General features: G+C 40.6%; 1 protein-coding gene across 3 annotated transcripts in view; it reads left to right on the top strand.

The window, feature by feature from the left end:
- LOC121907106 (neuropilin-2-like) overlaps positions 1-25,916 on the top strand; it is a 100,186-nt gene that overhangs the window by 22,131 nt on the left and 52,139 nt on the right. For all 3 annotated transcript variants that reach the window (XM_042426485.1, XM_042426483.1, XM_042426484.1), the window contains exons 3-7: positions 6,042-6,223; positions 15,798-16,025; positions 18,866-19,021; positions 19,110-19,279; positions 23,413-23,568. In XM_042426485.1, the coding sequence (XP_042282419.1) occupies positions 6,042-6,223; positions 15,798-16,025; positions 18,866-19,021; positions 19,110-19,279; positions 23,413-23,568 (892 nt within the window). The remainder of the gene's footprint in view (positions 1-6,041; positions 6,224-15,797; positions 16,026-18,865; positions 19,022-19,109; positions 19,280-23,412; positions 23,569-25,916) is intronic.

The following is a 25,916-nucleotide window of genomic DNA, read 5'->3' as shown; positions in this document are numbered from 1 at the left end:
ATGCACGCCAACTACACATGCACTAGAAGAGCAAACTGAACGCTTGTTTCGTGTATTTATGTACTCTACTCTTCATCCTTGGTCCTGTTCTTGTTAAGTTGTAGCACATATTTTGTTTTTTTTCCACCATTTCTTGTTGTTTAGCCAAATACTACTACAAAGGAGCTCTTCTTCTTACTGTCATGAGGTTGTCAGCTTGTTTTGTAGTGCACGTGTTGAACGTGGATGACCCCTGATTGTAGTAGGTATAGAAGCATGTGCATGTCTGCTGTCCATGTACAAGTATGAGGTTGTGTGTGTACGTATTGGAGTATGAACAAAGCTTGAGATATATATGTGCTGAATGTGTAATGTATCTTTTTTGGGATCTCCAAGGATGGTCATACATCAGAATAAGAAGCAAGAAAGAAAGAAAGATCAGTAGCAGCTGCTGAACTCCAGCCTGACATGTCTTATGCAAGTTATCAGTGCTGCTAGGGGAATCTCTGACCAGTCAGAAGAAATGTTTAAATGTTTGGGGTTTTCTTTCTGGTTTTTTTTGCTCACTTCCAAATAAAGTCAGTTTGTGGTTTGTTAAAAAATGGAAACATTCACCATTTCTATTTGTAATTTGTCCTGACAGAGAGCCTTACGGTTTAGTTTTACTTTCTTTGAACTACTTTACACCACCTCTTAAGAATTCAGCTTAAATCATGTCGTGTCATTCATATGACTGGAGGCGGAAAGTGTTTGTGTGTTTGAATCTACTCATAGTTGACTGTTTCGGTTCCTCTAAAAATGTTTATATGATTCCACCAATTATTTCACTTCCCTTTCGAAGAAAATGAGCACGAGAAAACGACAAAATCTAGAGAAAAAAACAGTAAATGTAAACAGCAACAAAATGAAAACATAACAGTGGGAATTTCCATACTTGGTAGGAAAAAACACAAAGTAACAGTCTGTAAAAATATGAATTTAATTTTCCACTAAATGGTTTGAACCACATTTTATTTCATGATTAACTTCATAATGTGTTCTTAGTGAAATGATTCTCAAAATCCTTAGGTATGTTGTCAATTCAGTTTAATTTAATCAAGTTAAAATTATGGCGACATGAAACATAAAAAAATAAAAACAACACATAGAGGAAATTGGAAATTTCTGCAATTCTGTCCCTCGTTTAGCTCTTTTCAGAGTGTGTGTGTGTCCATCTGTTTGTGTGTCTGTGGTGCAGACGCTCTGTCTACTGCTAAGGGCACCCCTGAAGTTAGATGAAAGAAATGTGCAGGTGTAAGAAGACAACTCCTGACCTAAAGAGAGACAGAAAAAAATGTGTGAAAGGCAATTAAAACCAAGGCAGAGGGGAGGAGGAGGAGGAGGAGGAGGAGGAGGAGGATGGAGGGGTGGGAGTGCATCTGTATCCAAACCTTTTCTTGGGTTCACGTCAGACAGGCTTTGGAGAGCTTTCTCACCCCTTGAAACACCCCTCCCCCCCTCCCCCAAACAAACACACACACACAAACAAGCACACATAAATCTTGCAAGTCAACAACTCAAACACCGTTTCCTTCATGTAAGCAAGTAAAAAAAAAATCTTGTACACCCGTTGTTAACAAGCAAAATTCAAGGAAACAAATTCCTACTTCTTTCCCTATGGCAAGTCTCAGCAAATTTACCAATTGGCTGCAGTGAAATATATTGGGGGAGAGGAAAGAGAGAGGGGGGCAGAGATGATGGGATTAAACAGTTTGTTCGAAGCTATGTACCTCCCACACAGAGACAGATTGTAGGAAACCTCAAACCCATCTATAGATCCACCTGAGAGCGTGGCCACAGGCTCTGTGTGTGTGTGTGTATCGCTGTGTTTATGTGTGAGACAGAAAGTGTGTATGTGCAGGTATGTGTGTGCTGACTTAGATGTAGCTGTGTATGTCTTTCTGCTCTCTACTAAAGGCACTGAGATAAGGGGAGGGAGGAAGGGATGGAGGGACACCTGTCTCTGTCTGTCTGATGGGAGGAGTTGGCAGCGTGAATGCAGTGTCATGTTCTCTCTCTCCGACTACATCCACACGGTGCCGGCTAAATTTGAAATCTTTTTTTCTCTCCGTTTTGACCCTTCCTCCACACCTGAAAACAGAGCTTTTTTTCCCCCTAAATGTTCTCCAGAGAAGATTACTCTGAAAATGCTGGCCTTTGTGTTCGGTGCGGATGAGGAAAACAGAGCTTTTTGAAAGTGTATCCCTGCTCAGACATGGTTGGCTATGCAGCTGTAAAGTTAAGCAGCTCTAGCCCGGGTCTGTGATCACTCATTTTAAATGTCAATACACAGTCCAACAGTTGTCATTACTCTGTATTTATGTTTGTTTTGTCAAACATGGCGATCATAAAATAGTTATTTGATTGATGTCTCACAGCAGCACTACAGGAGTTTTAGGTTGCCTGGTCAAGACAAAGTATTTAACCATGATCAAATTACAGTTTTATACTTGTTCAGTTGGCTGACAACAGATACAGAACAGTATGTAAATGAAAACAACAAAAACATAAGTTTGGCTGTATTTAGCTGCAACTAATGATTATTTTTTATTATTGATTAATCTGCTGATTATTCTCTCGATTAATCATTTGGTCTATAAATGTCAGGAAATATTGAAAAAGCCTGTTACAATGTCCCTGAGTCAAAGGTGACGTTTTCAAATGTCCAAAATCTAGATATTCAGTTTACTATTATGTATGACAAAGAAAAGCAGTAAATCTTTACTTGAGAACTTGAAAACAGCAAATTTTATGAATTTTTGCTTAAAAAATGACTACAAAATTAAACATCAAAATAGTTTCCAATTAATATTCTGTCAAACGACTAATCGATTAATTGACTAATTATTGTAGCTGTATTAAAACAACATGTGAGCAAAAATGGAGAGCAGGTGTGGAGAGAATAGTGGTTTCACCAGCTGAGATTCAGTAACATAATTGGGCTGTGTCTGTCCAACACTTTACCAGTTAATGGTTAATAATTTTTTTGTTTGCTGCCAGTGGAAAGAGAGCTCTCTCTGTCTGTCTATCTATCTCGATCAGCACCGCTAAAGAGGAGTTTTAAATTCAGATATTAAAATATTCTAATATTCTTGCTTCCCTATATCTGCCTCCTTTTGTCTTTCTACCACATTGGCTCTTGGCCACTGGTTATAAGCCTGACAGCACATTAGACAAAGCTAGAGAAGAAAAGGGGACAGAGAATAGGAAAACACAAAGAAAGACAGAAAAAAAAAGGAAAGTGTTGCAAGGTGAAACATTGAAAAATAATTATGGAAAGAGTGAGCCAGGATGAGAAAGAAAGAGACATCTTGTCTGCATAAAAAAAGAGGAGGAGGAAACTGTCACCGTGATGAGGCGTTTTCTTGGGAAAATATGACAAGACCTGTGACACGTACGCACGCACATAAACGCACACACACACACACGTGCTTACGGTACAGTGACAGCTTGCATCATGATTGTGAAGTTCCACGCAAAGTAGACACAAAGCATGATGGGAGGGTGGGAGGTGCATGACCCTCATTATGTCAGGAGCTTGCTCACCTGTCAGCAACCACACACACACACACGCACAAATGTGAACACGCAGAGACGCTTGCAGAGCAAAAAACACACACTCTTGTGCAACACATCCTCGTAACTAAATGACCACATAGGTTGATTGTACCATGCACTCCAGAACGACCCATAGGAGCCTCCTCTATCGGTGCTTTCCTAAACCGTTACTGTTCACTGTCAAAGAAATAATTATGTTTTATGGTATTACAACAGTGTGGTTAAGATCTGGTAAGGCTTAGGCACAAAAACCACTTGGTTAGGGTTTGGAAAAGATCATGGTTTGGGTTCAAATGATCACTTTAAACATGGTGTGGGTTAAAGTTACTACTCCCTTAAAGTTAGGCAGTATTTGTCGTCATGGCAACAGTAAACACCACGACAACTGTAGTTACGGCTTTTAAAAAACTGCCCCAAAACATGGAAACATGATATTCGCGGTTGGAAACGGGAAGCAAGCAGCAGTGTCCTGCAGTCCATTTTTTGGCGTCTATCTATCTAGCCATCCACCAGAAAAAACCCTGCCAGTTCTGAATATGGAAAAAAGTGTTCAAAGCATCATATTAAATCAACTAATTTCAACATTTTCCTCAACCTCATAACTGGATAATGGCATAACCATGGAGATGCTTTGAGGGTTTCCTTTGAGATTGATTGTAAAGTGTTCATTGTATTCCACTAGAGAGATGTAAAACGCTCAGTAGTAGAACAATTAACATGACTGTGGTCAGAACTGATCAATATAATGGATGAAGACATGCAAATAGAGTCCAGCTGTACTTATGCCTCTCTGTTAGAAAGTCTCTAATTGAAAATTGAATTCACTTAATAAGGAATCACACTTAATGTCTTCTGTCATGACAAGTCGCTCAAGGAATTTCTCTCCAGGAAGCTATTTTAAAGGCCAGGCAGGTGTGTCATTGGTATCCAGACACAGAGGCAACACTCCTGCTGTGGGTCTGAAGATAGGTCCAAACATTTGTGGTCAGAAAACATCAAACAAATGGGAATAAAAATAGATTTAAAGCCACCTTTCCCTTTATGGCTAAAAAAAAAAAGAGTCCCAGGTAGCCTTTCTGCTGACAGCAATAGTAAATAAATGTGATTTTTGGGGTAAATTCAGATTTTAATGTGCAATTTCATGGCTTTTTGTATAATTACAGAGCTCTTTCACCATAAAGTGATAGCATTACAAAATTATACACAAGAGCACTTGAAAAAAAATGCAAAAAACTATAAATAATTCAATGCACTTGACATGATATGACAGGAAATGTTTACTTTAATGTCAGTTTTTGTGTCAAATTTGTGTTCAGCACTCTTTATATAATAGTCAGCATAAAGTGTGAGATGTTTCTAAGGAAAGAGCGACCAGAAAAATGCTGACGCGACCTAAATCCGTTGTAAAACGTGGAAAATGTGAATTTCTCTGCAGATTGACGACCAGCAGGCTGACTTGCAAACATTATTAAATTAGAGCTAGGCAAAGATGTAAACTAAAGTCATTTGTTACACATTAAACCTTTCCTGGCATCAAAGGATCTGTAGGGTTCATCAATAGTTCAAAGAGCTTGAGCATTACATATACTCTCGACTTTGACCCTAGTCTAAGATGAAGCAGAAGACACGTGAGGTACATTTTCTTGTTTTATGTCTATTTCCTTGCACAATTGAAGTCTTGTTTCAGCTCCGACTTCTTTTGAAAGCATCAGATTCCGTTGCTTTAAAAATAGTCATCAGACTTGTTATTTACTTTGAGAATAACAAGTAGAAAATGAGGTAAATTAGTTTTGTGAGAGTGGGAATCAGTTTCCTTTTGAATTTTTAAAGTCTGTCGTACACATGTGACACCACTGTTTCCCTATGCAAGCTGAGAGGGAGCACATCATCTTACATTCACAGTCTCCTTTTTGTTTGTATTATAATGTAGTTATAATCCATAAAATGGTGTTCTTTAGACCATGAAACTCGCAGCAGTTGGAGTATATAATCACTCAATTACAGTGCAGTTATAGAATTTTAAAAAGGTTTTTTCTTCCTATTTTGCCTCATACAGGGGGGTTTCTTTTCCTCCTCCACCATCTGTGAACTACCAATGTCTTCTGCTGCATTCATTTGAATTGTAATGACGCTCATGCTTTCAGAAGTCCCTCTAGCCACTGATAGATGCAAACAATTTGCTCATTGGGTTCCTTTTGTAGCCAAATCCAATGTGATTCCTGCCAGATGAAAGAACCACAAAAAAAAAAAAAGAGTCCTAATAACAACAGTAAAAGCAGCTTGGAAGGATTCACATTCAAATCCTTTCCCTTCTTTCACAAAACACCTCATCAGTATATTCATTAAATGTGTAGATAGATTCATTATTGTCCCTGTGGTGTTGCATGTCACTGAAATTGCTGAATGAATGTGTATATGTAGGAAGGAGGGAAGGTATTTATAATATATTTGTTTGTCCTCTGCAGGTATGACTACGTAGAAATCCACGATGGGAACTCAGAGACAGCCGACCTACTAGGAAAGCACTGCAGCAACATCGCCCCTGCACCGATCATATCATCAGGCCCCTCGCTCCACATCAAGTTCGTATCTGACTACGCTCACCAGGGGGCGGGCTTCTCGCTGCGCTATGAAATCTTTAAAACTGGTAAGTGGATGCTACTGTTGCTAAGTTGTCAATCTAGGTAGCCAGACGAGATGATATTAGCAGGGTGGAAAACTTAAATTTACAAATATGTTTTAAGATATATAAAAATACTGATATGTATTATATATGTATTTCACAAGAGAGGTTAAATAACCTTTTATAAAATCCTTAAAATGACATCTCATCCTTTTCCCTCATTGAGAAATCCACGATTGGCTACATGCTAGTTGTGATGTCACAAATCTCGCTCGTACATACGTGCCTTAAACTCAGATTTAAGGAACTTCCCACATTCAACGGATGATTTTGAAAACCACCTTATAGTATCAAACTCTGCACATACATCATTCTGCACAGCGAAGCTCAAACATCCAACTGAAGGTACAAGAGGAGAAACACTTTCTTGAGTGGAGGGGGACTTTAAACCCCCTATATGATACCAGCATTGTTGTACAGCTTGGAAAGGTTTTCTTCTTTTGGACGTAAATGACCTTCAAACATGTTAAAATATCCAAAAATCCAAAAAGGACTTTATAAGGACTGCACCTATACAAATAGGCTATTAGTAGCTGTATTACAAGCTACTCATAGAGGACTCAACATGCTTCATTAGGTGACCAAGCCTCGTTTATCTCTCTGGTGTCATGGGAGACAGGGAGAAAGAGAGTAGAGACAGCATGGGACCCTTGAGACCCCTTTAGACTGTCCAGGCGAGACATCTCTCCCCCTCATGGCACTTTGTGTGTGAGTTGCGGGTGTGTGTGTGTGTGTGCGTGATATGGCTCCCCTTCACGCTGCCATGGGTCAGCCAAAGCGAGACCAATTGAGATCAAGGGCGAGTGAGACAGAGGGGCACATAGTGTCGGCCCCACAGCCATCTTGTTCCGTTCCCCCTGAAAGCATTCCACACATGCTTGCTTAATTGAGTCCTGAGTCCTGGGTCCTGAGACACACACACACACACATACACACACACATACACAGAGGGCTGAGGTTACTAACACAACACGTGTGGTTGTCGGTGTTTCTCACTTTCTGGCACCAGCCTGTTGGGATTTCTTGAGTGTGTGTGCCTTTTGCGCTTGAGTCCACCCAATGGACTTTAAAACAACAGGGTGTTAGTGTTCACACCCAAGCACCCAAAAGAGAGAGAGAGAGAGCAAGAGAGAGAGAGAGAGAGAGAGAGAGAGAGAGAGAGAGAGAGAGAGATTGTGAAAGGATGATTTGAAACTTTAAACATTCACAGTCTGGATGAAATTCTGTTTTTTTTATTTGCACTGTGCTTATAGTTGCTATTAAAGCTGCACTATTTTGTTGTTCAGTCTTTCACATTTCATTATTAACATACAGTGCGTTCAATCTACAATTCAGTATATTACTGTTGTTTGGTAATTAATCAGTTAAAGGATAATTGATGAGGATAATAAATGATGGCTCTAGGTCATGCTAACTTTGCACTCACCAGTTCTGTTGTAGAGATTCAGGGAAACTGGTGCAAAATGAATCATTTAAATTGCCTGTCTGTCAGCTAAACAGTAAAAATTTGGTTTGGACATAGATACAGGCAGACATTATACACACACCTACAAACACAGACTTAGTTAAAAGCTAAATAAAACAAAAATGTCCTCAGTTTATTCTTCAAACAGGACAGTGTTAGTGCAGTCTGCACATCAGCTGGCAGACTTCCATACTTGAGGAACATAAGCACCTGAGCATAAGCAGCAGAGTCAGACTGAATGTAAATACAGAAACTAGCCGTCTGGAACAAGCATTATGGCTAAGGATATACATCCGGGGTGACATGAATCACGTTTAAATAAACCATAATTATCCCTTAAGTCCCTTTTAACCTTTTTAAGAATGAAGAAAAACTTTTTTTTTTTAAATTTTTCACTGGAATATCATACAATTTTGAATTTATTTAACTTTAAAAAAAAGTCCACAGACAATTTTCTCAATACAAAGATAAGCACACAGTCCTTCAAATGACATTAAGATATTATCATTGCCACTGCTGGAGTTATAATGATTTCATATGCTAATCAAGGCTTCATGAGGCCATGTATTACTTACTTACCAACTTGCTATTTTGGATGTAGGTATGAGCTGAGCGGTGCGCACTTTACAAGGTCACATAAGTGCATGTGCGGTGCTGCAGTTTGCTTTCTTTGTTTAAATTTGTAAATTATGTTATATACATTTCTATATGTTTGTTAGTTTGCAAACTATTTAAATCATATTACAATCAGGTTACCATCAAACTATGACAGAGAAGATCACAGTTTTTTTTTTTTTAGTGCCACTGCTTGCTCATTATGAAATTTATGAGCAACACAATAGCATATACAGGACTTCTTCCAGTTTGCCTGTGTAACTGTGTGTCTGTATGTGTGTATATTTGTGTCCAGCCTTCCCTGGCAGTAATGATGGAGCCGTTTGGAACATTCAAGCTGTTGCCATACTGCGAACAAGATCTTGTTATCCTGGAAGGTGCAGCTGAACGTCTGGTTGCCTGGGTGGTTGGATTTTGTATGTGTGTGTGTATGTGTGTGTGTGTGTGTGTGTGTGTCAGGGTGTATGTGTGTGTATTATTCATATGTCAAAAGTTTGGACACACCTTCCATTCACTTGAATAAGAAAGTGTGTCCAAACTTTTGACTGTTACTGTATCTACTGTATCTGTGCTACCATTGATTAAACAATTAAACAACAATTAATAATGAAACAAGTTATTAAAAACATGTACTCACCACACTTTCATGCCCTACACACACACACACACACACACACACACACACACACACACACACACACACACACAGCAAAGCAAAAAAGGGAGAAGAATGCAAATTGTGAAGGAAGTGCAAAAATTGCCACCAAACACACAATTATGGGGGTGTGAAGCACAGGTGAGGAACTCTGTCACCAAACCCCCGCCTGTCCGGTCCTATAGCGCTCGTACAATAGCAGAGAACACGTGTTAAATCTACAACATTAGCACCATGTGTCAGCTACAATGATCTATGTTATTTACTTCTCGGGGGGGGGGAAAGCAGTGAGCGCCACGAAGGGCTGACATAGAATATAACAAAAGAAACTAACACTAACAGGACCTAACAGGAACCACCTAATTGAACTAAAGACTAAATAATGCAGATGGGAATAGAACAGAAATAAAGCAAAAACAGAGCAAATGTATCAAAAACCAAACAAAACAGCAGTAGCAGTCAGTGTCTACAAGAAAACAGACCGAATGAATTAACACGCTGCCAAACAAATGCGTAATATAAACAAACATAACGCTGACTTTTACCTCTCCTGTCTGATTATTGCGCAATACCCATATGGAAGGCTCAGCATATGGAAGCTGGGGTCAATATGGAGCGGGACCTAGAGTATATCAAACAGAGGGCAAAACACAAAGCAGCTGTGCCTCAACTTAAAAGCTAAAATTAACACCTGCCAGAGCATTGCGCGCAACAGTCACAACCTGTTGCACCAGGGACCAGAGAAGAAAAGCAGCATAGCGAGGGCTCATCAGTACAGCGTATATATTGAACCAAACAAATTGCAAACATGGAAGTAGGAGATGCTAAGGCCTGTCTTGCTCTATGGTAGCCCTGCAGGGACATTTCATTAGTGGCTACACATGCATGGTTTTGTCTCCATTTTACACTCATATTTGGAGGACATGTAGTGCACATATACAGGTTGTAAACATGGGCTCAAACAGGGATATGAAATGAATTGATACATACATGCAAACAAAGACTCCTGAATGCATGCTAGTAACACATCAGGATTTTAGGGCTTGCACAAACACAAAAGCTACTACAACACAAAAACAAATACACATGCCACACTTGTTTTTGTTTACAGCTCTGTTACTACGGATACTGTAGTAAACCTGCTGAACGTGCACACTACCAGAACGTGACAGCCAATCAAATCTCACTGTCTAGGCAGAGTGCCCCCAGCTGTTATTGTGACCCAGAACTCACCAGACACACACACGCACACACACACACACACATATGAATGCACTGATGCCGGTTGGACAGTTACTCATAAATGCAGGACAGCTTGCATGTCTGCACGGAAATGTCAACTCACACACACAGCATTTTTTTTGTCACTTAGAAGGACATTGCATTGACCTACATTCTTTCCCTGGAGACGTATCCTAACCTTAACCAAAACCACTACATGCCACGCCCTAAACCTTAACCAAAAAACCAAGTCTTAAATGTAAGGGTTTACCTTGTGGGGACAAGCTTTTGACCTAAATGGGAAGTGAGTCCCCATAGTGTGACTGTGTGGACAAATTTCTGTGACTAATACAAGTCAACACACACACTCCCCAGGCGGTGTTATGTAGAAGCTATCGTGACAATTTAACCATAAAGGAAGTAGTCTTTGTCTCTGCGTGTGCCTGTTCTTCGCTTTTCTCGACAACTGTTCAGCCGATCTACTTCACACATGGTGGGTGTATTGCTGGGGACCCAAGGAAGTGCAATGTTGAGTGTGAAGTTGTTTGTTAAAGATATCATTAAAAGAAAAATATTTAGTGGATCTTGACCTCTCCAATATGGCGACCACAAATACTGGCATAAATGCTGACACTGCTTTTTTTTTTTTTTATAGAACAAGCATAAATGGCATGGTACAATATTAAACATTTTCCAGACAATAGACAAGCATATCAATCATATATAAAACAGAAGAGGGGAAATAAAAGTAAATAAGATAAAATAAAATAAAAAGGAGAGGAGTCCTGTGGGTTCTCTGCAAGTTTAAGTTCCTCTATTAAGTCACAGAGTTTCTTCTTTCCTCTTCTCCATTAATTTCAGCTCCTTGTGAAATATGTAGAAATTCAGTTGTGTTTTCGAGAAACTATTGTTCCGTAAAAAGAATTTTCCAAGAATAATATTTGTGTTAATTGCTAAGTCATGTGTTCCATCTTTCATAAATATACCAAAAATCACTTTTCTTTTGTTAATTCAGAGAAATTCGGTGATGCAAATCTTCCCAAAAGAATAAAATAAAATAAATGATCTGTTGTTGCAATGCGTTCATCACAAAGTGAGCAGTTGTTATGATCTAGATCAAATCGACGTCTTACAAATTAAGAGGAATCTATCCAACTTATAAACAATGAGAAATTTGTATACAGTAAGTACGCGCAAAGAATAAATCTTCTTGACAGCCATTCATCCGATCGACTTCACATGTGACAAGTGTATTGCTGAGGACCCGAGGAAGTGCAGTGTTTAGTGTGAACTTATTTGGATGAGCAATTCTCTAGAAAGCTGCAAGCAGCAATACTGGAGGCCAAGCGATCGGCCCGTTCCAAACAGGCACATTTTGAACGGGCTCTGCACTAGTCCTTCCAATAACTGCTGTTGTTTACATTCTATCCGATGCCTCTAGGCACTTCCTCCCTTACTCTGTCTGACTACCCATCAAGTCACTTTATTACACCATCTAACCAATCACGTCGCTCGCCCCTCCCTCCTCTGGCTTTCATTGAGGAAAGTGGATCCAGATCTGACCCAGTGAAGAATTCACTCATATAGTGCTTTTGCTTATAGGATTGAAAGCTGTTTTGCACTCTACCACCTACCCATGAGGATTTTTATAATGACCATAACTTGACAGATAAATGTATGAATGTAGAATTTTCAGATGTTTTTCCGGTGGAAAAAAATTGCTCATATTTGTTTGTTTGTAAATATGAGAATAAAGCAGACAGTGTTTTTTTGAGTCGTGACAGACTGAGAATTTTCCAAGATGCCTCCATTTCTTCTGCATGTCAAACCCTAAGAATAAATCAAAACATATTTCCCTCAATTACATCATCAAAGTATTGCTCGGTTGAAGCTTTTAGCAAATTGCACTAGCTAACGGAATGGTTGTCTTGTGACAGTTTGATTTCATATGTCAGTTGTAATTTGGTTAAATAGCAAGTTTATTATGGAGGGGAATCCCTGCTGTGAATCAGTGACAGAGGCTGAAATTTAGTGTCAGTTTTTCAGCCAGAACCTAAAAGTTAAATGACACTGAGGTGGTATTGAACCTTACATTTGGAAAACCCAAGCTGTGGTTTTGCAGGAACTGTGTGTGTGTGCGTGTGTGGGCCTGCGGTGTGTGTCTGTCACTGTATGTTAAGTCTCCTCTGCATGTGTGCTAATGTGTGTGTGTGTAGAGATTGGTTGAGAGAGGGAAGGAGGGGAGGAGGGAGGAGAATAATTGTGGGTTTGATCCGACTAATAGCCCATTGGCATGAAAGACGGGTTGAATAAAAGTAGATGTCTGCATGCCAGCTTACCAGACACACGCAAGCAAGCAAACACACACACGTTTATATAGAAAAAAATACGCTCACAATTTAAACGAATTAAAGTCTACAAACAAACACGCTGAGAGAAAGTTGTCCCCTCTCCCAGAGATCAGTGAGCCATAAGCACCAGTGCCAGATCTACCCAGCAACCTACACACACACACTTCCCCTAACTTTACCCCTATGTTAAGACATGCTTCTAACACATGTCTCTTTCACACTCATTCAAACAGATGGGAAGTGAGGAGAAAAGAATAACAAGTGTGACAGAGGAAGGGAAGGGAGTGATGGAGCTGTGGAAGAAGGTAAAGAAGGAACAGCAGGAGAGAGGAGAGTATGAAAAATCAGAAAAGAAAAGGAGAAAAGAATGGAGAGACAATAAGACAGAAGAGATAAAGCAGGAAGAAAGACAACAAAGACAGTTCAGTATATCTAGAAGGTGCGGCGCACTAAGAAGATGAACAAGATTTAAATTCTTTCTAGCTTGCATTAAATATTAATTAAGATACTTCAAAGACGAGGGACAAGGTGGAGACAGACGTTCACGGGGGGGGGGGGGGGGGGGAGAAGGGTCAGACCAAAGGAGAAAGGAGGGCACAAGTGTTTTTGCAATGCTCATAAACATGAAGTAATGAGAAAGGAATAAAATCGCTGCTGGCAACAGAACTGGTCAAGCGTTCACTCCACTCACTCACACACACACACACACACACACACACACACACACATGCTCATAGTCACGCAGACCCACGTTATCCAGCGACGGACTCTGCAGGGGGGCCAGACGCAAGGGGAACAGAGAGAGAGAGTCCCTGTGTGTGTGTGTGTGGGTATGTGTGTGTGTGTGTGTGTTTGCTTGTGTCTGATGCATTACATGAGAGAGCAGGTCACAATAATAAGCAAATCAGATTGAAAAGTGGGACAGAAAAACAGACAAACCGGCGCGTATCAAGACAGACAGACAATCTCTAATCACACCGAAAATAGATGCCGTAGTGGAAAATGGATGATGGCATATGTGTGGGAGACATTGATGTACATTAGCAAATAAACTAGAACGGGGAGTATTTGGTGTATTTGTACACGATCGCTGCCATGTGGGGAAGCTCTATTGTTATAGAGCCACCGGAGCTGCCAGTCAAATGACCAGGCAGATTGCAATACTGCAGAACTGCCGCTGTGCAGGATCAGTGACGGGTGGGGGGTGGTGGGGTTGGGGGGGGTTCAGAGACCATTGGATTTATTTCTGTTAAGTTAATTAAAACTGCTAAATAACACACTTTTTTTCAGCGTTATATTCCTCCAGCTGGTTTTCAGCAGGTGTTAAAATGTGTCAATCCTCTGCCACTAAATGTCGCTTAGCATCCGCCATTTTTTGTCCTCTGTGAAGTGTCTTGTTTCACCCGTAAGTCTAACCCTAACCCTGAGACAGTTTTACATTAGTCACTCATAGGGAAGCTTTATGCAACAGGTAAATTTAAATGTCTATAGCAAGTCTGAAATAAAAGTTATATTTAAGTCAAAGACTATGTCTACTTTTATGCAACTGGACCCTGGTGTTACAACCTTGTTTCCATGGAGCTTTCCAGTGAAACTAGCCATTTTAGTTTTAGACCAATTGTGTTATTAAAGTTTGGACCTGACTCTCTGAGTCATACCTTGTCTACAAAAGCCAAAGCAGCACATAAGCAGCAGCTGCAGCCTTCCATCAGCCACAATTACTGCTGTGCAAGTGTCTTGATAACGCTCACAGCCCAATACACAATCAATGTTGCTTTGTGTGTAAGTCAAAAGAAAATAGACCTAAAGCCTAAAAAAACACACTACAGTTCAGTGCAGGTCACAGTTACAAACATAAAGCACAAGCTGTTAAGCGGTCAATGTAGGCAGTTACATCGATTAAAGACGGATGACTGGAAAACAGGTCCGGTGCACAGGTTGTTACAAACACAAATAACTGTACATGGACACACACACACACACTCTCACACAAACATATTTAAATGCACTTTGCATGCCAGAATACACTCGATCTAATGTGTTCTCACTTACTTTCTCTTTATTTACTAATGCAAGCATGCAAGCACAATCGCAGACACCCAAACAGACTGAGGAGAAATGGGTTACCATAAGAGGCTTAGACAGCATGTGTGTGTGTGTGTGTGTGTCTGTCTGGGTGTTTGGTCATACATGGCTGGCTGGACTGGAATAATGGTCCAGTTGGTGCAACCACATTCACTCCATAATGTGTGTGAGTATTATTAGAGAGGGTATTACAGTTATTCAGAAACAGAGAGCCTCAGATTACCTCCATATCACTGTGTGTGTGCATGTGTGCGTACGTGCTTGTATGATGATAGCCAAAGCTCCTCATAGACCAACCAACCACGGTGCTGTCAACAAATACCTACACCTTTTATTCTCTTTATTATTTTTCAGTTTCTGTCATATCTCTCTCTCTCACCTACATTTCTTTACTTTTCTCCCTGATTAAAGATTAGAGTGAGGTTTAGGTTGCTGCCACATTTTTTCCAGGAACAGGAAGGGATGCATTATCTTGCTCAATAGCACTTTCGACACACAAGTGGATGCTATTTTCTGTTCTCAAACCCTGACTTTCTGCTTCTCAGTCTTGTTCTCTCTCTCTTACTCTGTTGTATCTTTGCTTTTATCGATGGCACAGAATGAAAAGTTTACTGACTTACCACTTCCAAGGTCCGCTGGTTAAAATATGTTATGTTTTTTTGAAAATGAATATCAATTATTCTTATTAACCTCATGGTCATCTTGAACTTAAATCACTCTCGGGTTGGGGGTCTTTCCACGAAACTTGCAGACCTAACTCTTAATACTGCATATTCACCTTCTAGATGTTTCTCACCAAGAACATTAACTGTAGTTAAAGAACATAATGTGGACTCAGAGTTAATTGTATAAAGCCAGGCATAACAAGACTGGGAATTATGAAATTGTGTTGGCTATTTGTTTGAAAGCACTCTTCTCTGGACAACAGCACCTCTGGGTGTCTTCCCAGCATTATTTCATTAGTTCTAAGTATAATGACTGTCTACAGTGTCTACTCTGTTTTCTCAAGAAATTTCTTAGGTCTTACATTTTTCCAGACCTCAGTATATTTGACCCAAAGGAGGTCAACACAATCAGCTATTAATGTCTATTTGCAGCAAAACATGTCTCTTAATATACAATCCTCTCTCTGTGTCTTCATCCCAGGTTCGGACTGTTCCCGTAACTTTACAAGTCCCTCAGGTCTTATCGAGTCCCCGGGCTTCCCCGACAAATACCCTCACAACCTGGAATGCTCCTTCATCATCATCGTCCCCCCCAGCATGGATGTAAGCCTTACCTTCCTCACGTTTGACCTGGAGAACGACCCCCTGCCGGGCGGAGAGGGGGACTGCAAGTACGATTGGCTGGAGGTGTGGGACGGGCTTCCAGGAGGTAAGACACTGATTAGATTGTTGTGTTTTGGTTTTGGATCATGTAATCTTCTAAAGATGGCAGTGATGTTGGCAATAGGTACGGTAAAGTGTGTTAATGATGATGATCTTGATGGAGTTGTTGAACAATAACTCTGCCATATTTTGAGGCAATGCACTGAGCAAAGTGAAAATGGTGTATACTCTGCCCTGCCTACATCATTATTGACTGAGGTGGAGTAGCAACTATTTTAGTAGCTATGCGTTGGTAGATGAAAGCTAAGCTTACAGGCAGAATGTTGGTGCCTACTGTGGAGAATAACTTTTCATGGGGAAAATAAAATAGGAATTGCTGAGAGGAGGGAGAAAAGAAGGGGAGGTGAGAGCGGTAGGATATTTCTGGTCTAGTTGCTAGAAGGACTGGAAGAGTTTAGAAGAACAAATCTGAGACACAAAGACCTTGGATCCAGTTTCAAGAGATGGCAGAGCTAGAGAGAGAAAGAGGGGTGCAGTGGAAGGGCTACGAAGAATCCTCCACCGCTGGGAAGATTGAACAAAGGAAGGAGATAAATAAATAAAGGCAAGAAGACCTCTGGTCAGCCTTCAAGAAGAGAGTTGGGAAAGAAGAGAAACAAGATGATTTTAAGGGAGTTCAGCAAGTGGGATTGGAAGAAGAGAGAGCGGACCAGAAGACCTTCCCTCAAGAAGAAGCTACAGTATTTGTCTTTGGAAAATAGATATTTGCTGTAGTATTTCACTTATTTTAGTTTAGTTTTTGATCATTTTATTTTGTACTTTGCTGAACGATACATTTGTTCTTCCTTTTTTCTGCCACCAATAAAATTACCATTCATTATTGTCACTCTTACAAACTGATGTCCATGCTAAATTCTCAAATTTTGTAAGGTACTTAAAAATTACCCAGCAAATACTGAATAGCATCAGTAGAGGAAGAATGCAAACAATGGTCCTTTTCTCCCCATGAATAACTTTACTGTAGATTGGAATTTAGTCCCTAGGGGAAAGAAAAGTCAGATCAGGACATCTTCACTTCTTTTTTTTTCAAGGGATTTAATATAAGACAGGAGAGGTTAAGCAAAGTTGAAAGTGGAAAATGAAGATGATCAGAAAGGGAAAAATATAGGGGTGGAAGAGAAAAGAGAGGATGAAAGGCTTCTGCTCTGAGTGACGGGGAGAGTCTACAAGAAGGATAGCAGGATGAAAGGAAAGGAAAGTGAAATGAAGTGGGAGGAGGTTTAAAGGGAAGGAAATATACAGGATGAGATCCAAAGGTGAAGGACTTCTAGTTTAGTTTCACCCTTTTGCAGGAGTGTAGGGTCGTAAGCAGGAAGAGAGGACAAAAAAAGACAAGCAGGAAAAGGAAAAAGAACAGCCAGATATCTCAGTTCTGACTTCATGAGAGTAACAGCCATTAAGCAAAGAGAAACTACAATAGGAAGAGTTTGTGTCTGCATGCAACCTGCACGTGTGAGTGCATATGTTTCCCCACCAGGCAGGGGTTAAATCCTATTGTTGTATCCCAGCCTATTTTTACCCTTGCTGATAAAAGGACAACTTAATTGCTTGCTTTCAATCCCACCCGTCCAAACGGGAGTTCACTGATCCACATACCACATTATGAAACTATTAAGGGAGGCAATGGCATTGGTATCATTGTGTGTTACCACACATGGGTTTGCAGGGGTCAGACAAGGGACAAACGTGTATTCTGTCTGTTTTATATGGTGCTGAAATTACATCCATAAACACAGAGGGAAACAGAGAAACGAGACAATGTTGGCCTGTAAACTAGATTTAATATTAAATCCTAGACAAAAAGATTAAATTTGTTTAACCAGAATTTTATGCAAACATGGGTCATTTGTTTATAGAAATCATTTCTGTGGACTTTAGATATTCTCTTCCCTTCTCTTCTCTTCTCTTCTCTTCTCTTCTCTTCTCTTCTCTTCTCTTCTCTTCTCTTCTCTTCTCTTCTTCTTCTCTTTCCCCACCACTAGCATGAAAAAAAGTGATTACTGTTATTTGCTCAAGAGCCCTATTTCTAATATCCACCCATTCCAAAAGGGAAGGGAAAAAAATCAATAGCACTGATCGATCGCTGGCTTTTTTCTCATCTTCCACCTCCTCGTCCTCCTCCACAGGCCTCCTCATGTGTATATCTGTGTGTGTGTGTAAGTGAGTATTCAGGGAGTAGCAGGATGAATCTACTATCTTTTGCTCCCACCCCTTCTCACACACACACACACACACACACACACACACACATACACACACATACACACACACACACACACACACACACACCCCAAGGCTCTAGATCACACTCATCTGTTTGTGTTGACACATACAAGTTGCTGTATTAGAGGAATCACTTAGATCCTTGGATTTACACACACACACACACACACACATACACACATACACATATATATTTATATATATATATATATATATATATATATATATATATATATATATATATATATATAGTACACAATGTAAAACCATGTCCAGTCAAGAGATAGCACTGATATATGATGGTGATGACATGAGAATGTGGAGTCAAGAGCAGATGTCAGCAGAGGAGGAAATGATAGAGATAAAGTAAGAGAGGAAAAAGCAACTCAAGTAGTAAAAGATATAGACAAACAAATGGGAGGATTAAGGGATGAAGGGATTGATGAAGGAATATATGATACCTCTAACTTCTTGTGTACAGATAAAGCAATGTGTAATGAGGTAAAAAACAAACAAAAAAAACAGCAATTGATGACATATACTGTATCATTCTGGTAGAATTTTAAGTGACGGCTAGTCTATCATGTCTTGTCTTTTTAACAGTGGGCCCTCTTATTGGTCGATACTGTGGGACCAGGGTGCCTCCTGAAATCCAATCATCTACCGGGATTCTCTCTCTGTCTTTCCACACCGACATGGCTGTGGCTAAAGACGGTTTCTCAGCTCGATACAACATGACACACAAGGAAGTCAGTGAGAGTAAGTATAAGTTAAACCTGCCTATTTTCTTTTAAATCAAAATATGCTAAAATATTAAATCTGAATCTCCTCTCCTCTCTCCTTGTAGCTTTCCATTGTAGTAACGCATTCGGTATGGAGTCAGCAAAGATCACAGACGACCAGATCACAGCTTCATCGAGTTTCTACGACGGACACTGGCTGCCTCGCCAGGCCAGACTCAACTACAATGACAACGGATGGACGCCCAATGAAGACAGCAACAGGGAATACATACAGGTAAGCGTTTGTTGCAAAATGTTATTGAGAAACAGGTGAAAGTGGGATTCCTCAAACTTTACTTTAAGTTAAATACATCTACTCACTCACACACTTCTACTCAGTTCAGGCAGTTTAGAGTTTGTTGAATCCCATGTAGGATTTTCCTCTTATTGCTTTGTGCAAGAACAAATATAAGAGCAAAATGTTGCTAAATTAAAACCGACCAGTAAACTAAAAGACAAATAATGGATACATGTAGAAATAAGAAGTTAAATTGTCTCCTCATTTCTTTCCCAAATTCACCAAACTAATACCCACTACTCAAGAGGTGTGGTACACACAGTGCAACTGTAAGGGCTTATTTTTAGTCTGTTTCAAATTTTTCTACAAATGCAAGCCCATAATGCTGAAATACAGAATCATACTGAAGAAGCAAACTCTACCTAAACTAAAAACAGATTGCACTGTTATTTTAACAGCATCTTTTTCCTTGTGTTGACATGTCGCACATAATAACTCTACCACAGCTATATTTGTGTCAGTGTATGTGTGGCACATGCAGAGAGAGAGAGAGAGAGAGAGAGAGAGAGAGAGAGATTGGGTTGTGTAGTTATATCAAGGTTTAGCAGCTAGATGCCTGGGTAAGGCATTGTTTCCCCTGTATTCTATCAATGTGCCAACTTTATGCCATCCTCTTGCCAAGCCTGAGTTATGAGGTTGTCTGGGTAAGGGGGGGAAAGGGAGTGTGATGTTCATTCACCTCTCAGACAGAAATGGATTCAAAGCAGCCAGCAAGGCACTTCTCAGTAAGACACCAGTAAACAACAGCTTATCTTCTTGGGTGTCACAGTCTTGTAGCATCGCAAAGTCAGCCTACAGTACAATTTTTACTTTGCTAACGATCAAGAAGTGCTTTCCTTCATTTAGACATTAACTTTAACCCTTCCCACACCTAACTGGACAAACACTGGGGTGCCTGTTGTATAAACTTGACCAAAATAGTGAATAAATCTGAATCAAGTGTGACAAAATACACAATTCAGATATCATTTTACAGAGTGAAGAGAGCCAGTAACTTCATCACCTTAACTTTCCTTATAGTGCTGACTGGTCTGGCTGCAAAGTGCTTGATTCTCAGTTTTCCTGACCAAATCTCTCTGCACAGTCACACCACAAAAAAACTGAGCTCGCAAAATTTAGGCTTGCTGAAGCTAGCCTACCAAGGCTAAGGTCTTCCATCCTCTTTAAAGGCTGTATTTAGATAGCTCCAGATATAATTTCAGTTCTAGTGTTCAGTTAACACTGATGGGATCTGTCTTTTGCCCAGAGAAACAAGAACCAGACAAATTACTTTTGCTGCTATCTGCACCTGACTGTCAACTTTTGGACAGCTTCTCTCATTATAATTTGTGTATGGAGAGCACATCCTCCATAAATGTGTAGGAACAATATCACAATTGCAGATAGCTAGGGACAGATGTGTATTAGAAGCAGTAGTTCTGACTGTTAGAGATCCACTGTTGCCAAACTCTGGGCCAGCAAACACAGGAAGGGACTGTAGCCATGAGGCAGCACGAGGCCAAGGTCCCATCGGTCTTGCACTTCCTCCCCTGCAGCTGACAACTAATTCTCTCCAGCCCACTTGCAAAATTAGCTGACATTAAAAAATTTGCTTAGTATGGATAAATTCTTGAAGGACTCCTTCCATATTTTTAATATATATATATATATTTTTACATTCAGATTGCCTGTATAATCCTCTCAATCCATGGAAGGACCCTTGATTTGGATTCTATTGTTTGCGACACATCAGATGTTTGCATAAAATTGGCTTAACAGTTGGCTGGAAATGCAGCTTCTACTGTACCTCTTTCATGTTGTCTCTCTGTTTCTCTCTGGTCACCGGTGTTGTGGTTGGGTCGCTGCGTTCCACAGAGGCTCTCAGCTGTTCCCCTGCGTTAACACCTAGCAGAGAGCGAGGCCCCCGCATGTGTGTGTGTGTGTGTGTGTGTGTTTGTGCGCATGTGTGTGAAACAGCTCCTGTCTTGACAAGCAGCTGTCATAAATGCCAACGTGCCTCTCCTTCTTGCATCTTGCACCCTGTGGTCTCTCTCTCTCTCTTATATCTGAGGGTGTACGTGTGTGTTCATGCATTTGTGTTTGGCTGTGTGTGTGTGTGTGTGCTTGTGTGCTTGTGTGTGGGTGTGCATATGTGTGCCCATGCGGCTCAGGCATGTGTGTGTTGCCATGTTGGTTCAAGGGCCACGTGTGTGGTTTAAATCTCTCTCTAGGGGTGCTTTCGCCAGTTAGGGTTATGCCATTCTATTCTGTTCTATTCTATTCTATTCTATTCTATTTTATTCTATTCTATACTGGCGTGGTCCAGTGAGGTGTGGTGCAGATTGATGATGTGAATGCTGGTGGCTCCATTATTCTAACAGCTCTGTGATTGATGAGGAACCTTCCCGGGGAAGGCTCACTTAGCATCTCTCTCTCTCTCTCTCTCTCTCTCTCTCTCTGTCATTTGTTCTTCACCTCCTTCTCTTCCTTCTCTTCCTTCTCTTTCTCCCTTACTCCTCACCCCTTCTTTTCTTCTCATCTGTTCCTCTCCTCGGTTCCGGACTATCGATTAGTTGTCTAGGTGGATCTGTGTCTGGCCCTAAGCGTACAGGCCTATGTGTGTGTGTGTGAGTCTGTGTGTGTGTGTGTGTGTGTGTCTGTGTTGGAAGTAATCTAAAACACCTGTCTCTCTGACAGATAACAAACGCAGCATTTTACCTCCCCCAGTGTTTTGTACTATACCCCTGTAGGACACACACACACGCACACACGCAACCACACACACACACACACACACACACAAAACCAGTGCACACACAACCAGTTCTGATTAATCTACAGGTTTCAACAGCTCTAATGGAGGAGAGTAAATGTCATAATATACAGTAGAACCTTTCTCATCTTCTGCTCTTTATTTGTCTGCATTCCTTATTCTCTTCCATCTAAATTTTTGTTTTGTAAAGCACAAGCTCGGATTTGTAATCACTCTCCCAGCATTTTGACTTGAACTGAGGGCTTAAAAATGCAAAATAAGCCTCAACAAAGTCATGTTAAACTTGAGGAGAAAGTAGTCTACATAAAGTGACAAACTACTTCAGGTTTTCAGCGATGTAGAGCCCACTTAGTAGTGTTAAAAATTAGTTTCACAGCAGTAAAAAGTTACAGGAAATTGATATCCTGTTTTGCTGGGTTTCTTTTAGTTGAAAACAATGCTGATTATAATCCTCAACGTAGCTATATACTTTCGTTCAACGGTATTTTCAAACCTACAACATTTGGTCCATTGAAGCCCAGTCGTTCCTGTTGCCAACTGTTCCTAATTAGCAGTGTCGAAACATATTCCCTCACAAATTGAAAGAATCCACTGAGGTATCTTTTTTCTTACTTTCTATTCCACTGTTCCACTTGATCCTTTCATTTTTGCAACTGCGGAGCAAAACAAATGCGTATCTACTTGAGGGACCTTGGAATGAAGGAGTTTGAAGCCTCCATCCAGCACACAATGCTGTCCACGTATAATGCAACACAGCTAGCAGCATGCCAGACACGTAGCGCAGCATCCACAATCAGGATGGGGAGGTGATTATAGCTATTGTATGGGAGGAAATTAAAATGAGCCCCAGGTCATTACTATCGATCTGCCAGGAGAGAGGCATAGAGAGCAGGGAGAGAGAGAGAGAAAGAATAGAGGGGAAAAAAGGAGATGAGAAGGAGCAGAGAGGAGGAGAGGGGTGAAGGTGAGAGGGAGATGCTGATAAGTTCAACTGTATATTTGTGTGTTTATGTCTATTTTTACACAGTTCACCCTCAGTGTGAGGACATTTTGGCGGAGTTATGTTCAGTAAGATTTAGATGATTTCGAAATTTTTCTTTAAACTTGACACTTATTGTTAGTTTAGTTGTACTTCCATTGTTTCACTGTATTTTTGTTTTTTGGTCAACCAATTTTCTTTGCCTGACAACAAACATTTTAGTAGAATGGGTCCATGAATGTTTGTATGAAGACAGAAAAGACTATGTGTGCACATGCAATCGTCTGTGGATGTGTGCTAGGTGATTTTAATGCTTTCTCTGTCTTACCCCACCAACAGGTGGACCTCCACACTTTGAAGGTGCTTACAGGCATCGCCACACAGGGCGCCATTTCCAAGGAAACACAAAAGTCTTACTATGTCACTACATTCAAGCTGGAGGTCAGCACCAATGGAGAGGACTGGATGGTCTACAGACATGGCAAGAATCATAAGGTAAGCTCAGTCACATTCACAAACACACACACACACACATAGAGTGCTTCCACATGCGCACATATTCCTGCCATGGGAAGGGCCACAAAGTCGTTAGGGCAACTAGAGAAAGTCTGGATGTTCTTAGGTGACACAGATGCCTTGACATGCACACACATGGACGAGGCAACGGGAAATCTGAGATGGAATATATGCAGCAAGAGTTGACCACAAGCCCAAAATTCAACCCGTGTCTGCAATTACAGCCGTTCCACCACCGTTCAGTTGGCTTCATTTAAGGGTTTACGACCAAGCCAGAATCAGCACACGTCCCCAAGCTCCAAGTGATACCTTACATCATTGCATGCAACTACATTTACACTGCGCAGTCTGCTTTTCACATCCCATCTGGTTTCAGTTATTTACTGGTCAAAGTTCTGCCTATCGTTGACCTGATTGGACTGGTTTCTAAGCTGTTTCTCTCAGAGGTGTTAAGGCATGATGTGTCATCAGTTAGTGTGCTTCAGTCTGGGGGTTCTGTGTAGAAATATAGCAGATGGTAATGAAGGTCTTTAAAATGGTTGCAACTGCAATTAAAGCAGAGGAGCGTTCCAGCGTTGTTCCAGTGGTTGCGGCTGGTTTTTCCATCACAGCCGTTCTTCCCCCTGCTAGCGGTCACACATGTCCTGCGGTCTAACGCCACGTCTAGCTTTAGCCTATAAACCCTTATTCCTTCATGAACAATAATGCATGTATGCTCACTCACAGATGCGTACATACAAATGCTTCTCAAAACTCTGAGAGGGAACAGGAGATCTAGTCTAACCATCTGGGGTTCCTCCGTGAACTGCAGATTCCATAAGGCTTATAGCTGCAGCTAACTCCCAGAGAAGTGATTGATGGATAAAACATAGGGAGATGGGGAGAAAGGCAGTTAGGGGGAAAAAAAAGTCTTGATAAAGGAAGGAGAAATAGTAAGTCTTTTAATTAAGTTTACAGATATTGCAGTACATTTTCTAAGGTTGGGTTGAATAGAGAAATAATATATTTTGAATGGTTGTTTAAATGGTGCATTATGCAGTAGTAAATCAACACATTTTGCCGTCATTAGAAAGAATCATGATTTAAAGAAGGTGAAATGACTCAACTAGTCATTCAGATCACCATTCAGTCAGTTGTGTTGTCAGTCAAATAGCAATTTTCTTTTGTCACCAGGCTAAACAATAAAAATCCAATATGTAAAATGGATTAATGATTATGTTTTGAGGTTAGTTGTTGGTGTCATTACCCATAATCCCCCCTTGATTCCCTGATAACCCTGGAAAGACGCTTCAGGGCTGAGACACAGAGGAGTGTGTGTGCATGTGCATATGCATGTCTGTGTCTTAGAGGAGGATTGGTTTAGATTAAATCAGCGGCAGCTTCTGGTAGAATAACCCTCCCTTGTCTAGCAAACACACACACACACACACACACACATAAACACACGTGCTAAAAACCTCTAACCAACTGCCAAGGGTCTTTTGAGCCGTTGGGCCCCCTGGTGAGTTCAGTCTGTGCAGTAATCTCATGGTTCAGCTCTGGGTCGCCACTCGTGTCATTTGATCCACTACTGTATATCACTGTTTTATGGGTTTATCATGGACATTAACTAGATATATATGTATGCTGTATTACAATATGGTCTTTATGTTACGGTGCTTCATATTCTGAAGAAGAGGACACGAAAGAAGAAGCAGAGTGAAAAGTTTGAGGAGACAACTAAAAAAAAAAAAAAAAAAAAGATGTAGAAGGTGATGGTCATTTATCTGATGATGAAACGATGGTGTCAGGAACCTGGTGTCTGATGTCCCTTCTCAGCTGACATACCTCAGACGGCGAGTCAGCAGCGGCCTTGCTATCCTGACTGTCTATGTTATCGTTTGGGGTGTAAGTGAGAGTGTGTGTTTTATTAAAGAAAGATGAATAAATCACTCAACAGCAGTGGCCAAGAAGATCTTTTGGCAGACTGTTTTATCATTAGGGTGTGTGAAATGCTGCGTCTGCATTTAAAGGATAATTCAAGGAAATCGTTTTTATAATTGAGAGCAGAGCCTGACTCACTTAATGCAGGGATCAAGTGTAAGCATGTCATATTTTTCTTCGTCTGAACTTGAAGTTACACAAGAATTATTTATTTATAGCATACCTTTGAGATTTTCTACAGACACCAGCAATATAAAAAGTGCCCCCCGCCCCACTCCTTTCCGCTTAACTTGTTGAACCTGCTCTGGACTGTCCATCTATCCATCCATCTCTCACTTGACATTTTCATTCACTCACCCCCTTCACTAGTTCTCTCAAAATCTCTTCATCCATCAAACCCTCCC

The sequence above is a fragment of the Thunnus maccoyii genome, chromosome 11 (genome assembly GCF_910596095.1).
Source record: "Thunnus maccoyii chromosome 11, fThuMac1.1, whole genome shotgun sequence".
Taxonomy (NCBI): Eukaryota; Metazoa; Chordata; class Actinopteri; order Scombriformes; family Scombridae; genus Thunnus; species Thunnus maccoyii.
This window is presented reverse-complemented; position numbering and strand designations above follow the sequence as displayed.